This window comes from Anas acuta, chromosome 3 (assembly GCF_963932015.1).
Source record: "Anas acuta chromosome 3, bAnaAcu1.1, whole genome shotgun sequence".
NCBI lineage: Eukaryota > Metazoa > Chordata > Aves > Anseriformes > Anatidae > Anas > Anas acuta.
The window spans coordinates 41,210,562-41,224,719 of record NC_088981.1 but is presented as its reverse complement, the minus strand read 5'-3'; the positions used below and the strand labels follow the sequence as shown (position 1 = coordinate 41,224,719).

General features: G+C 35.2%; 1 protein-coding gene across 5 annotated transcripts in view; it reads left to right on the top strand.

Annotated features, from left to right (window-relative positions):
* Window positions 1-12,809, top strand: part of MAP3K21 (mitogen-activated protein kinase kinase kinase 21) — a 42,632-nt gene extending 29,823 nt beyond the window's left edge. For 3 of the 5 annotated variants that reach the window (XM_068676777.1, XM_068676774.1, XM_068676773.1), the window contains 7 exons: window positions 1,869-2,109; window positions 3,945-4,067; window positions 6,574-6,714; window positions 7,248-7,398; window positions 8,433-8,527; window positions 10,254-11,039; window positions 12,115-12,809. In XM_068676777.1, coding sequence (XP_068532878.1) covers window positions 1,869-2,109; window positions 3,945-4,067; window positions 6,574-6,714; window positions 7,248-7,398; window positions 8,433-8,527; window positions 10,254-11,039; window positions 12,115-12,536 — 1,959 coding nt within the window. In that variant the 3' untranslated portion in view covers window positions 12,537-12,809. The remainder of the gene's footprint in view (window positions 1-1,868; window positions 2,110-3,944; window positions 4,068-6,573; window positions 6,715-7,247; window positions 7,399-8,432; window positions 8,528-10,253; window positions 11,040-12,114) is intronic. The other 2 variants (XM_068676775.1, XM_068676776.1) reach the window with 2 other exon arrangements.
* Window positions 12,810-14,158: the final 1,349 nt, after the last annotated feature.

The following is a 14,158-nucleotide window of genomic DNA, read 5'->3' as shown; positions in this document are numbered from 1 at the left end:
CCTTTTCAGTATCTTTTCCTTGTGATCTGGAGCTTTATGTAACCTGGCTTTGAAGACAAGATATGAATTATCAACAATATCTCCTAATGCTTCATAGCAATAAACATCTTTTCTATTTAAAATCTGAGGTACCTTTATTCTAAATTTGAAGTCCTGTGCCTTCTGCTTCCAACCCTTGTTTTAATTTGTCCAGTTTTGACTGGATGGGAGAAGGAGGAAAGTGAGAATTTGCAGTAATTTCTAAATGGTGATCAAATTCCTTTTTTTTAAAAAAAAAAAAAAAAAAAAAAAAACTTGCTGGCATGAAGACAGGCTCCCTTGAATTCCCAAGAGACATAATTACCTTTTGCCGAGTTGTGTATGTAAAGCAGATTGGATTTAAGAGGAGGAGAAAAAAGTATATAAAAAAAAATTCTGTTGAAACAAGCTCACTTAAAATTAGCAAGCTGTATGAAATGTGTCAATCATTTAAATTAAATTTGAAAACAGTGATAAGCAACGTGTATATATTACTTGTAAAGGAAAAAAATGTCTTTCAGAGGAACAGATACTTCTCGCTGAACCAGAGTTTGATTCGGTGCTAACCTCTTTTTGACATCTGTAGTCTTTTAGGCAAGAACAGAGTTTTGGTATGTTGTTTTTTTTTTCCCCTTGAAAGTACCGAAGTGATATTGTTCAGAAACTACCTTATTCAAAGCAAAGTGGGAGATGAAAGAGCAGAATATTTGTCTTATGCTTTCAGTATTTGACTAAAAGCTTGGCATGAGATAAGGGTCTCTGCTAGCATATGATGTTGGTAGATACTGATGACCAGAAGTAGGCAGTCTGCTCTTAAAATAGAAGACTGTACAATGACAAATGAAGGAATTTTAAGTAGGAGGAAAAAGATTATTATAAATCTAGAACTTTTAGCATAATCTAATTTCTATTTTTTTTATTTTCAATTGAATTTTGATTTCAATCCAGGCAGAATTTACACAATCATACATTAAAATGAAAAAATATCTCTAGTGAGAAACATATGGTATCAAGCACATTGTAGCTTCTCCTTTAGTCATAGTCTCTTAAATTTCACATATATTTATAACAAATTTTGTTAGTTGAAAATTAAGGTAGCTGTAACCCTACCATCTTAAAGTTGTTTACCCTTGAGAATATATTTATACTAAAAATTAATAAGCTTCCTCACTCTTGGGGGAAGAGGGAGGGCAAAAGAACAACTATTTTATGGGTTTAATAGTTGGAGAGCCCATGTGGTGTAATTCAGTGGTTAGTCGTTTGATGTTATACAGATACCTGCTAGATTTTAATTAAGAAACAGCTGTCTTCTGTCTATGACTTGGTTTATCCTATTACACTAATTTTCATTCATTATAATACTGATTGCTTTTCCAGATAGAAAAGTTTTACCTAATACATGGCTGAAAAACAGGAAAGGTTAGGAAAATGAAGATAAATGCATTCACTTGTGTCTTTGTCAGGTCATTCTTTTTTGTTTAGTGTATAGAAGCAACCCACGTGCAATGAGAGAGTCTCTGACGTGATGCAGTTAGAGTACTCTTTCTGCTAGGCTGTAAGCTGATAATCCTTGGTTGGTTATGTTGTTCCCATTGCAAGTGCTTACCTAGCTTAAGTAAAGTGACTCAAGTTAAATACTTGAAAGGAAATCTGTATAATGCTTGTTTGTGTCCCGATGCAGAATCTTGGCTTATGCAGAATGGAGGACTGTCAGGTCATATGTGCACGTGAAATATATATAGTGCATCATGAAAACAAATAAGAAAGTACAACCTTCCTACACTTGACATGTCATTTAATACAGCCTTCACGTTGTTACTTAGTTTCACTTGTGTATATCTTATTTTCAGGAGCTTCGATCACGAGAAGAGGAGTTGACGAGAGCAGCTCTTCAGCAAAAATCTCAAGAAGAACTACTTAAGCGCCGTGAGCAACAGTTAGCAGAACGTGAGATTGATGTACTGGAGCGTGAATTGAATATCATGATATTCCAGTTAAATCAAGAGAAACCCAATGTAAAGAAGAGGAAGGGCAAATTCAAAAGAAGCCGGTTAAAACTTAAAGATGGGCACAGAATTAGTTTGCCTTCAGGTTTGCAGTGTTTTTTTTTCCTAGTTCACAGTATATATTAAGTTAAATATGCAGGCTTCAATTCCATGGTTAAAATTTTCAGTATTGGAGGCTATTTTAATTAATATCTGTGCTCTTCTATCCTAGTAGTGCAAAGGGTATGTAAGAATTTTATTCTTAAAAATACCACTTTCACATGCTGTATTTTGTGGAGTAGTCCTTATTTCAATTAGAAGTATCTTTCACCTGATTCAGTTAGAAATCCTTTGAATCCAGAGGGAAAGCAAATCAGGAGAGAAAGTCAAAAGATTTGAGGCTAATCTGATGTTCAGATTTTCCTGTCATTGTGCTGATAGCAAAATACCTTTTTATCACATCACAGAACTTTGTAAAATGATCACATATTACTGTTTGCCTTGAACTTGCAAATACCTAGTGGAAAAAGAGCAGTTCATTGAGACAAGAAGTGTAAGGAGGTCCAAATCTGTTGAAATACCACTTCTGCAAAGGTGGTAGAAGGTCAGACTGTTCTAGTGTCAGGGACTGTTCTTTTCACCTTACTAATGCTGCCACAGGATGGCAATAGAGAAACTCAAGCTTATGCCTGTGATTGGCAAGTCTTCACGAGTGGTATTAGTATCCTGGTGTCAGTGAGCTGCGTTCCTTTCAGTCGTTTCTAGGTCTGCCAGTTTATTGCTAATGAAGTGAGTAACTAATTCCATGTTGTCACAGTAGGGGCCGAATCATACACCTGGAAGGTGAAGAGAGACATGCATGAATATTTAGAGCACTTTCAGCTCTAGTGAATATGCTTATTTTACCTATTTTAAAAATGATAATAAAAACAATAACAAAAAAATCACACTACAGCCTCCTAGAAAACCATGTCAGCTTCTTCAAAACTTGTTTCAGATGTTGCTTTAGGCTGGATCACAAGCTCAAACTAAATGTTTGCTCTTCCCCCTCCCCCCCTACCCCCCCAGCTTTGCTCATTATTTAATTTGAAAAAAGTGAGAATCTGAACAGTTTTTTCAGAACACCACTTAGGTCTTTTTTGTCAAGAATCATTCAGATGACCTTGTACTTAAGACAGGTCTGTTATAACAATAGCACACAATCTAATTGTATTGTTGATGGGAATTAGAGAACATATTGTCAAACTTAATTTCATAATGTTTTTCCTGCTTTCCGATATTTATTTTGGTAGAAATATTTCAAATTCTGTATTTTGGTGTTTTGTTTGTCTGATGTGTTGTTGATGGATGTGACATCTTTGTTAATGCTACCTTTTTGTTGTAAATGAATTACATGTTAAAAAGAAAAAAAATGTTTCATTGCTGTGAAGAGTGCCCATCCTCTGTCTATATAATTCAAGCATATAGTGTATTTAACATCAGTATTAGCACAGTCAGTCATCTTTGCCTAATGATCATCTCAGAATTACCTGAATCTAAACTTTGAAATGTTCATTGAATATGGATTGATTTGAGATGAAATACTGAGGTATGTCTGTTTAGCTTTTCTTTCCCTCTGTGACAACCAAAAAGATTGAATGATGGCTTGTCATCTGGATATGTATCAGTTTGGGTCTAGTTAGATGTAGCTACTTTTTTTATTACTGCAAAGCTATCACAGAGTCTGTGAAGGTGTGAAATCCTACCTGATTGACTTTGACTCAAGATCTAAATCGTTACATTAAGGGTCAGAGTTTGTCAGCATTTTTAGTGTGAACATCTCTTGTGCAGTCAAGTCTAATTCACTATATTCTTTAATTGGTTGAAGTAGTACAATGGTATAATCTCCTGAAGAGTCTTTACTTAGAACATTAACACTTTTTTTAAAATTCTCTCTAATAGATTTCCAGCACAAAATAACAGTGCAGGCATCCCCTAATCTGGATAAGAGGAGGAGTTTAAACAGTAACAGTTCCAGTCCATCAAGTAGCCCCACAATAATTCCTCGTCTTCGAGCTATACAATGTAAGTCTCCAATATTTCCGTTTGTTCACTCTGTCAATAAAGAATGTTTGTTTTATATACTCATTGAAACACTGGTGGTAAGATCAGATTTCAGACAGGTTTCTGATTTGCAGGTCACTTAACTTGTTCTAACTTTTGCAAGTTGTTGGTGAAAGGGATAATCTTGCTAAAATGCTTACTAACTTTCAATAATTCAAAATTATCATGACTACTTTGACTCGTTATCTTAACTTCAGTAACTCATTTGTAAACTGATGTGAATAAAACAGTAAGGAATCAAAATTGGTAATAGCAAAAGGGAAAACATCATGTTCAGAACCCATGTAAGATAGAAAACAAATTTTTATTAGTTTTATTAGAGTTGCAAAGTTAAATCAGTTGTGGACTGTCAAAAAAAAGTTCAGAGAACGTGGCAGTCTTGTAAGGTAGAAAGGCCAAAGAATCAACCAGTAACTTACCTTGCTCAGGAGAAAAGAAGCAAGCTGTAAGCAAATACAAAACAAAATAAAATAAAGAAGGAATCTTACATTATTCCCTGTATACTGATGCCAGAAGGGAATCCGTTTAAGCTAATGTAGTGGAGTTATGAATTTGGAAGTAAACTTGCCATATTGTTATAGTAAAGCCAACACTTATATTTGGGAATGCCAAATTCCCAAATAATTCTGTGAACATAGAGATGGGTTGCTTTTATACTTTTTAATCTGTTGTGTGAAGTAGATTGTTTGATTATCCATATTTGAAATGGAATGGAAGGAAAAACCTTCCAAGTTTCTCTGTAAAGCCAGTGGAACACAATTGAGTTGATTGCTTATGGACAGTGGCTGTCTGGCATTGCCAGAGTAGTTTCCTCTGAAGGAAATTATTTGAGAATCTGGGCTGTAACAGAGACGATCAAGGAGGAGGAAAAATCAAAATTTCCTTTTTATTTGAAACCAACCTGAAACGTTTAAAACTTGGGTAGAAACCACATCTATCTTCTTGTTTGCAATATCTATGTTTTATGCAGTCTTTCTCATTAATTATTGTCTAAAGGTAAAATAGTGTCTTTTTGAACAATAGCAACTCACTCCAATATTTGTTGAGCTGTAACTCAGAGTTTTCTGGCCAAAGACTATTACTACCCATATATTGTGAGTAATAGAAAGGTGGACAAACCCCATCTTGCTTTTCTTAAAGAAAATTTGAGATTGAAGGAAAGTGATTTTTTTTTTTTTCTTCAAGAAGTTAGCTGACAAGTAACTGTGTTTATAATGGTTCCTCCCACCTCTTCAAAGTGTTATGGCTGTGGTGGTTTTCCGTGCTTTTTTGTGGGTTTTTGTTTTTGTTTTCTTATCTTTCTGAAGCAAGAAAAAAGGTTTTCTGTTATGAAATATCATAATTATATATAAACAAGAATGTCTTGTTTCATCTTTGGTTCTCCTTGCTCTGTATGGAAGTTGGAAATGAAGCTAGTTTCAGGTATTGGCACAAAACTGAAGGGTTTCTTGTTTGTTTTTAATTCATAGCCTGTGCATAGCAGTGCCAGTGTAAATCCTAACATGTGTGCTATGTGCCACTGAAGATCTTTTTCTTTGAGCAGGCATTGGTGTTTGTAGGTCTAAAACATATGGGACAACATAAAGGCTCTCCTTTAAAAGAAGCACTCTTCTACTTTTGAATGTGAATCCCTAGGCTTTACCTAAAAGCTTATCAGATCTATCAGGAGTATCTAGGTGAAACAATTTAGCTTCCACACCCATCTGCACCTGTGCAAAATAAATTTTCTTTCCCACAATAATGTTTTATCTTGATTTCACTTCAAAGTGTCTTTGTTTCAAGAAGACTTACTCAAATACAGGTGATTTGAACAGGCATTTCTAACAATTGGTTGCTTGATTGCTTTGCTTTGTCACCAGTGATTCTAACTTTCAAATCTAAATGCTTTTTATTTTAAAATAAAAATCTAGTTGATTGTAAATCTTGTCATAAAACCTAATTCAGCTACTTCTGAAAGCTGTTTGAATGGGGAATGAGAACCTGGAAGATATACATTGCATAGGCCCCAGAATTACAGTTGAAGTATGGGAGTTGAAAGAAGGCAAGTAGTCTGTTGTACTACACAAGAAGTTGTGCTGGTGAAAAGGTGTACAGTGAGGGAGGAGAATACTCTGCAGTGGTGCAGGAGTGGCAGAAGACCTGGCGTGTAAATGACTACCTCGTTAATTATGCTGTTATAACAAGCTAAGTTGTTTTTCTCTTATGTCTCCATCATAGCTGTAAGTATGCTACATTGATAGGAGTTTACTTCTCCAGTTGGCTGCATACAAAAACGTACTTTCTTGGGACTGGTTCTAGAAAGAGGACCCTGTAAACCTTACAGTAAAAACCCTCTATCAAAAGATGCTTAGTGCCTTTTTAGGCCCAGACTTTATGACCAAAGCTAAAAATATAAGAAGGGAAACAGATCCCTGTCTGAAATCAGCTTGACTAAGATTTCTACTACATTCTCTTAATTTTTCCTCAGTGATTCCCAAAACAGATACACACACAACTAATGGCCGAAGAAACAGTGTATATGTGTACCAGCAAGATGTAGATATCACAAGTGAATATGAACTTCCCAGTGGGGTTATGAAAAAAGGCAAGATTTCATTATGTTTCAAAGGTGCTGGTTCTGTTAAATTTCACAGCTGACCTCAAGTGAAAGACTAAGCATTTAATGAAGAAGTGACACTTTAAAAATATGATCTGTTTGGATTTAATGAGAAAGAAAACATTAATCTTTCTCACATTGGAATATCCTGTTTCACTTGATAACAGTTGTTTCACAGCGTATATTTTCTTCATTGGAATTTAAGTGCTCAGTCTAATTCACTTGTCTGAATTACCTAAATATAAGGCTCTCAGTTAAAGGAAGCATGGAAAATATGATCATCTTGTGGCTTTGTCTTTAATTTGGGTGTCTTCTGAGCTCATAAATTACTTTTCTTGCTTGCTCATCTTGTTGCTTCATTGCAGCTTGCGTGGTGGCTTTTTTAAAAGAAGAAAGTCTCAGATTTTGTTTACTTCTATATTACTGTGTCAGAATGATATTGCAGTAAGGAGTTCTGTCAAAATATTTTTCATAAAACTACTTGTTTTTGTTGTTTTTTTTTTTGTAGAGTCTAGTTTTATTGTATTTTTTAATCCAATCTCTAGTAACTTCAGATGAAAGTAACAGAACCTGGGGAAGGAGCACAACTTATCACCAAGAAGAGTTTGAAGATGTGAAGAGAAATTTTAAAAAGAAAGGTTGTACATGGGGACCAAGTTCAGTTCAAACAAAGGATCGTGCAGATTGTAAGGACAAGTATGTCTACTACATTTTGTTTGATAATACTAAGTGTCCTTGGAAACTGAATCACTAATGTAGGTAGTGAGCAAGTTCTGCACTCTATAGTTGTAGCTAAAACTCAGTCCTACCTATTTTTTAATTTAGGAACTACATGAGCGATGAGTAGCTCTCCCAAGTAGATTTGAGGATAAAAGGTTTACTTGTCTTAATGTTTTTGTGGCTCTTATGTATAACCCTTTATCTGCAGTTTTTGAGACTTAGAACATACTGGGATGCTGAACTACTGATGCATACAAGGCATTTATGGCTTCTCTGTCTTTCTCGCCCTTCCTCAGACTGGCTTGAGGAACTGCAAGCATAGCACCCAGTGGGCTCCTCCAGTACAATTAAGTAAGAGTGACTTTGTGTACGTGAGGCACAGTGCACACAAGCATTCACACTGACAAATATAGGGTGAAAGAGTTCTAAAAATCAGTTGAACGTGTTTACTTAATTTTCTCTCATTGTTGAAAACAGGAGGTTAGCTGTTTTCTAATGAGAGAGATCCCTTTGCTTCTAGCATGTATAATTACTTTAACGCATCTTTTTTGTGGAGTCATATGCTCATTTACCTGGTTGCTAACCTGGTTAGTTCCAGACCATCTATTGAAACTGGCTTTATGATATTTTTGTTTCTTTGAAAATCATTATGTATAATAAATTTCTGATATTTGTGTCAGTTTGAGACAGTGAACATGTCCCAGTTTTCACCAGCTTTTGTTCTTCGTTAGGTAGCCAAGGCCTATTTTTCATTATTTTTCTTTTTAGGCTATTACGTGCTGAAATTTTCATGTTAGAATAAATTCCTGATCCTGAGTCATATGACTATGCTATTTATTACGTTTTTCCTTTTTTTTTTTTTTTTTTTTTAACTTTAGGAAGCTTTACTGTTTTCAAGTTGTGTACTACATGTTTGTAGTTTAAAGAGAGATATTGTAGCACTTTTCTGTCAAAGTGTATATATTAGCATGACATCTTCTGTAGTATCAAAATATCTATTGTTATTTCAGAATAAGACCCCTTTCAGATGGCAGCAACCCTTGGTCAACCCTTGTAATGAAAAATCAGAAGGGTGTTCCTTTAGCTTCACTATTTGTGGACCAAGGTAAGAGCTATTTCTGAAAAAGTGGAAGTTGCCATATGATGGCGTGAAGTCTGTCTTCAGTGGTATAGAGCCATTGTTCAAGTTCCTCAAGAATTACGCAGATTATTAAGACTTGTCATGCTACAGATACTATTCCTGTGCAAATAAATAAACAACAAAAAAGAAACCCATCTATAACAACACTAAATGGTATAATATTTACCTTTCCATCATTAGCAGCCAACAAATAGATACAGGTTTGTGAGATCTGACATATCACGCAGATTTTTTTACCAAGATTTTGAGTCAGGAGGCTGATTTGTGTGTTAGGTATGTGCACTGCTTTGTAGCTTTTTTTGTAAAGAAATACCTAAAGCAGTAACTGTCTTGACATTTAAATAATCATTAATGATTTTTTTGTTGTTGTTGGGGGCCTCTGCATAGGCAGGGAACAAATGCAGTAAATTAAAAACTGTAAGCCCTAATATATTTCCAGATATTTGTTAACTTTTTTTTTCTAATGCTGGTTATTCTCTAAATTTTCATGAAAAATTATGTGGATTTTAAATCTCAGTCATTTAGGCAACATTTTGGGATTTACAGGAGAAATCACAAGGGAAAATCAGGGACATAATAGCATTTAATATAAGCAAAATGTTGCTTTTTATGTCCGTTCCTATAGTGTGCTATACCTATACAATATTCATAATCATTTTCATATTTGCACATATAATCTATACTACAGGTTCTCTTAATTGAGAAAATTAAGTTTCCACTATTGTGGGGGGAAAAACCCAATAAACTAGTATAACTTGGTGTCCTCAGCAGCTGGTAGATTTGCACCAGATGGAAGTGGACATGGCAAGCTGCTTGGACACTGCTTTTCTCCCTAGGAAAAAGGCATTTTCATCTTCCTGTATACTGGTAGGGGTATAAAACACAGCATCGCAAATAGCAATTTTAAAGTTTTATTAGCTTACTGTTAAACCCCTACACACAGAGAAGGTTATACAAGTTGACATATTTGCATTTCAAATGTTTCCGTGTTTATTCTCTACTGTTCAGTAGTTTGCAGTGAAATAACACATGCAAGTCAATTGCACCTTTCTTTTTATTTGTCTTTAGATGTGAAATGTCAAATTTGCTCTTCAGATCACCATGACCTAATGAATTAATTGGAAAAATTCAGTGGATCTTGTAACACAGCTCAATTGAAAATATTGTAAAGAAACGGTTGCAGATCTCATCTGTCAGTTTGTGTATATTAAATCACTTTACTGTAATATATACGCAGGAATACTTGAAAAGCACTACCAAAGCTGTGCAAACGCAGTATCTGCTTTTCGACTGTGTTGTAATTTTTGGAAGATATATTTTGCCTTTCTAAAAATAAAACTGTCTTTCGATTCTAGAAAACACAATTTCTTCACAATTAGCTTATGTACTCAGGAAGATTGGTTGCAAGTTTCTTCTACTAGGGTTTGCTTTTGAGTTGCTAAAAGTATGACATTATAGTGAAATGGTTCTTCTGCTATTTTAAAGACTATCCAGAGAACTTGAAAAGGTTAGGCTAAGGGTGTGTTTCTGAACGTTACAACGTGAGTCTCTGAACTTCTGACCACATCTAAAGGGTGTATACGGTGTATCTCAAGATTAATACTTACAAGTAATAGAAAATCCTAGTGTACATATGCAGGCATGTATAGCAGCTGAACTGTATTCTTAAAGTATATTGTAACGTTTTTAGGTGTATGTACAGATAAGAGACATCTTCCTGAAGGTTTGGACAGTAAAAGACCAAAGCCAATTAAGTTGCCAAATCAGGCCTATATTAATCTACCTCTTTGGAAGGATGATCAAGTAGAGAACACAGCAGAGCACGAGAGCTTTGAAGAAGGAACCTCTGCTAGTTCTACAAATAGTACTCCTCAAATGACACCTACAAACAGTCTGAGCAGAACGACGCAGAAAAAGAAGACTGATTCGGTGCTTTATGGGTGTGCAGTCCTCCTTGCATCTGTTGCCCTGGGCTTGGATATTAGAGAGTTGAACAAATCGCAGGGTCCAGATGAGCTCTTGCCTAAAGATGAGAAGAAGAAACGCGATGGACTATTTCAGCGTGCTTCAAAATTTCGCAGGAGTGCCAGCCCTACAAGACTGCAGTCCAAGAAAGAGGAAACAAGTATTCCATCCTTAAATCCAGCTGTAAATACTGTGAATCTTCTCTCTATGCCCTCCATTTCCACAAAATGCCTACTTCAGTCTGACAGTGAAGATGCATTTATAAGCAATGTGCTTGGTGATTGCAATCCACAGAGTTCTAATGATGACTTTTCATCTGAAACTTACGAAAGTAAGAGAGAACAGAGAATACAGCTGGCTCCTAACACAGTTTCTACACGATTAAAAAATCGGCCTTTCAATCTGTGTCTGCAACAAGAATCTGAAAATGCGCCAAATGATTCCTCAACAAAGTTACGTGTGTTGGGTCACAGACGAACCTTATCAGATGGGAACAATTTTCAGACCACAGGTGGGTAATTGAGAATTTCAAATGTGGGGAATTGTTAAGTATAGAAACAGAAAACGTACGGAAACTAACCGTTCAGTAATGAGTCACTAGATCTTTATTACACTGTCAAGTGTTAGCTCACCAATCATAACTGTATGTGGGTAAGTCCTCAGTGTCTGAACCCCGCGTTAAGCTACCTGCCTTGGAATAGGATCCTATTACATTGTTGGTATTGTGAAGGTTTCACCAGAAAAGATGCTTTGTTTTTCTCAAGTATTGCAAAAATAGGTTTCACTAGTCTTTTTATGTCAGTGGTAACCTGTTCTTTGTGAAATGTACAATGATGATGTTATTTCACAATGGTGAAATAAACTGAAGTTATGTTGTGAGCTGCATGCATTATGTGGTTTGGGGACTTCATGAGACTGAGAAACATACTTGTTTCACAGTCTGTGTAAGTGAGGGAATTCTCCTCGTTTTAATACTGCACATTTTTAACTTCAAGAAAAGCAAATCTGGTGAGTTCTGAGTTGCTTGTTTGATTCAGGAATTCTATTACATACTTCACAAATCCTTAAGATGTTAATGCAAATAGAAACGGGGGAAAAAAGTCTTTAAATTTGCTTACTATGTCACTGGATATGTTCATGATTAATGACTTTTTGAAAATAACAGAAGTTCTGAATTTCAATAGTCATATTCTATAGTGGCTTAAGTGTAATATTCTTTATGGTACTCTATGCGTATGTAATTATTCGTAATAAGTTGACAAATCTGGGGAGCTGTATTCCACTATTAATATTCATCCAATTAGTGGATGTTTAATACTTTCTCTTTCTTTTGTAACAGTGAAATAAATATAAATTGGTATGACCTGTAGCAGAAAGTATAGATGGAAGTGTTAATTGAGTAACGCTGATCTTTTCAAGAGATTCACCACAAATGTATATGAGACTCTTAATCTTTTTTTGATGGGTGGGAAAAAAACACAATAATGCTTATGGTAACCCAGTTTTACAAATGTCAAAGAAATCAAGGAGACACATGGTTTACATTCTTTCTTTTGTTTGTGTGTTTGGCCTTTCCGTTCCGCTAGCTAATGGATTTACTTCAACCAATGACGTCTCCAAGTTGCCCATTCTGTCAGTTACTGGAACTCTACATTCCCCGTCTCTTCAACAAAGAAGCAATCACAGTGGTATTTCAATAGAAAAACAAAGAGCTATCAATATTATACCAAGGCCTCGACCTTCTTCTGTAAGAAGTAAAATTGATTCATGGCAGATTATTCCACGTGTTAAACCGAACTCTAGAGACCCTGAATGTTCAGAAGGCAATACAGATCCAGATGTTAACTTCTTGCCAGATACTGAGGAAAGAACTAACTGCCATATGCCTTCATTACTTGATATTGATGTGGAAGGTCAAAACAGAGACTGTACTGTACCTTTATGTAGAATGAAGAGCAAACCTTGCCGGCCATCTATATATGAACTGGAAAGAGAGTTTCTGTCTTAAGTGCCTTTTTAAAATGTTTGCTTTTTAAAGGAGAACAAATATAAAATTCTTGTCCGTCTAATGCTTTGTGCTGCTGTTTTCTGATGTACTGTGACAAGTAGTACCAAAATTATTAAAATGGGCAGCTAATTAAGAAACGATAATAGGTGCCTTTTTCACATATTTCTTGGAATCCCAACTAGTAATTCTACAAGCACAATGCTGCAAAATAGTTTTCTAGATGAAGTTGCTGAGCATATTTTGAACGATTAAAATAATGTATCCACCTCCTTTTGCAGTGTCACATACATTTTCCTTCCTTTTAGAATTTTTTATTAGAAATTCAACATTTGCACATTGAAAAACTGAACAATGTAAAATAACGTTATATTCAGTGAAAAAGCGTTTCACATAAATGGGGATTATCTGCAGCTAGCCTCTAGGTCCTGTAGAATTTGGGAAGGGGGTAGGGATTAAGATGCCAGTGTAGAAGTTCACTCTATTAAATGCCTCGTTTCTTTTTAGCCTGTTATACTGGAATTGGTTAAGGACCAGCAGCTGCGTTTGCAGTCTTTGTCCTTGGTTTTTGAGAGAACTTTCAACTGTGTGCATTAGTTTCTCCAGAAAGTTGTACTGATTGTATAAACACTTCGGTTTCAGCCACCGTATCAATTTGAGAGGGTAAACGTTTAGCATTTTGATTGGATTAAAGGTATTTGACATACTTTCTAATGTGAAACAACATTCCTGGTAGGTAAGGATACACTGGAATGTAAATATTTGTACTCTTAACGTTTTGAAGATTGCAGTGTTTGCACTGAAAAAAAATATTCTTGGTTTGGGATTTTTTTTGTTTGTGATGGAGGGGGTTGTGCACCCCTTTCTGCCTCTCTCCCTCCCCTCATTTTTTTTAAAAATTCTGCTGCACCTTGTATTGGGAAAAGTTGATGGGGTTAAGGACGACTGTTTTTGCTTTTAAGTGATATAACTGCATTTTACTGCACTCAGATTTTAGAGCAGCAAAAACAAATTAAATTAAACTGAAAAAAAAAATATTACCTCAAGTTACTACTGATTGCCCAGGTATTCATATTTAAGAATTAAAGGGCAGAAAGAGATGTTCTTAACTGTTTTTCAGGGATAGAAAGGTTCCAGAAAGTTCCAGGTTGTTAGTTGTGGTGGGAGGGACATTTAACCTTGATTTTAAAAAATATATATATATATAAAAAATAAAAAAAAAATCCAGTTTCACTAAATGAATAAGTAAAACCAAGTGTATGGTCTACTTTGTCTCATGAATGCATTCCTTCTAGAATTAAAGGAATAGCCCTCATATTCCAGTATTTGAAATCTTATTTTTGCATATCATTTGATAAATAGTTTTCATAAATAAAGTTAGATCATGTTAGAATAAAACTACCACGTTCTCCGCAGAACAGTGTTTTGCTAAGGCCTTTGTTTTATATGTTCTTCTTTCCCGTGGGGTCTGGGAGTTCAGTTGTTAAGTAGAATACACAATTACTGAAAAGTTTCAAAGCCAAGGAATCGAAAAAGGAAGTTTCTATTCGAAGACTGGTATGCAGTTTGCTGGTTACCTTGAGAATGACAGATAAAATTGCACGTACAAAATCATGAATTCTTAA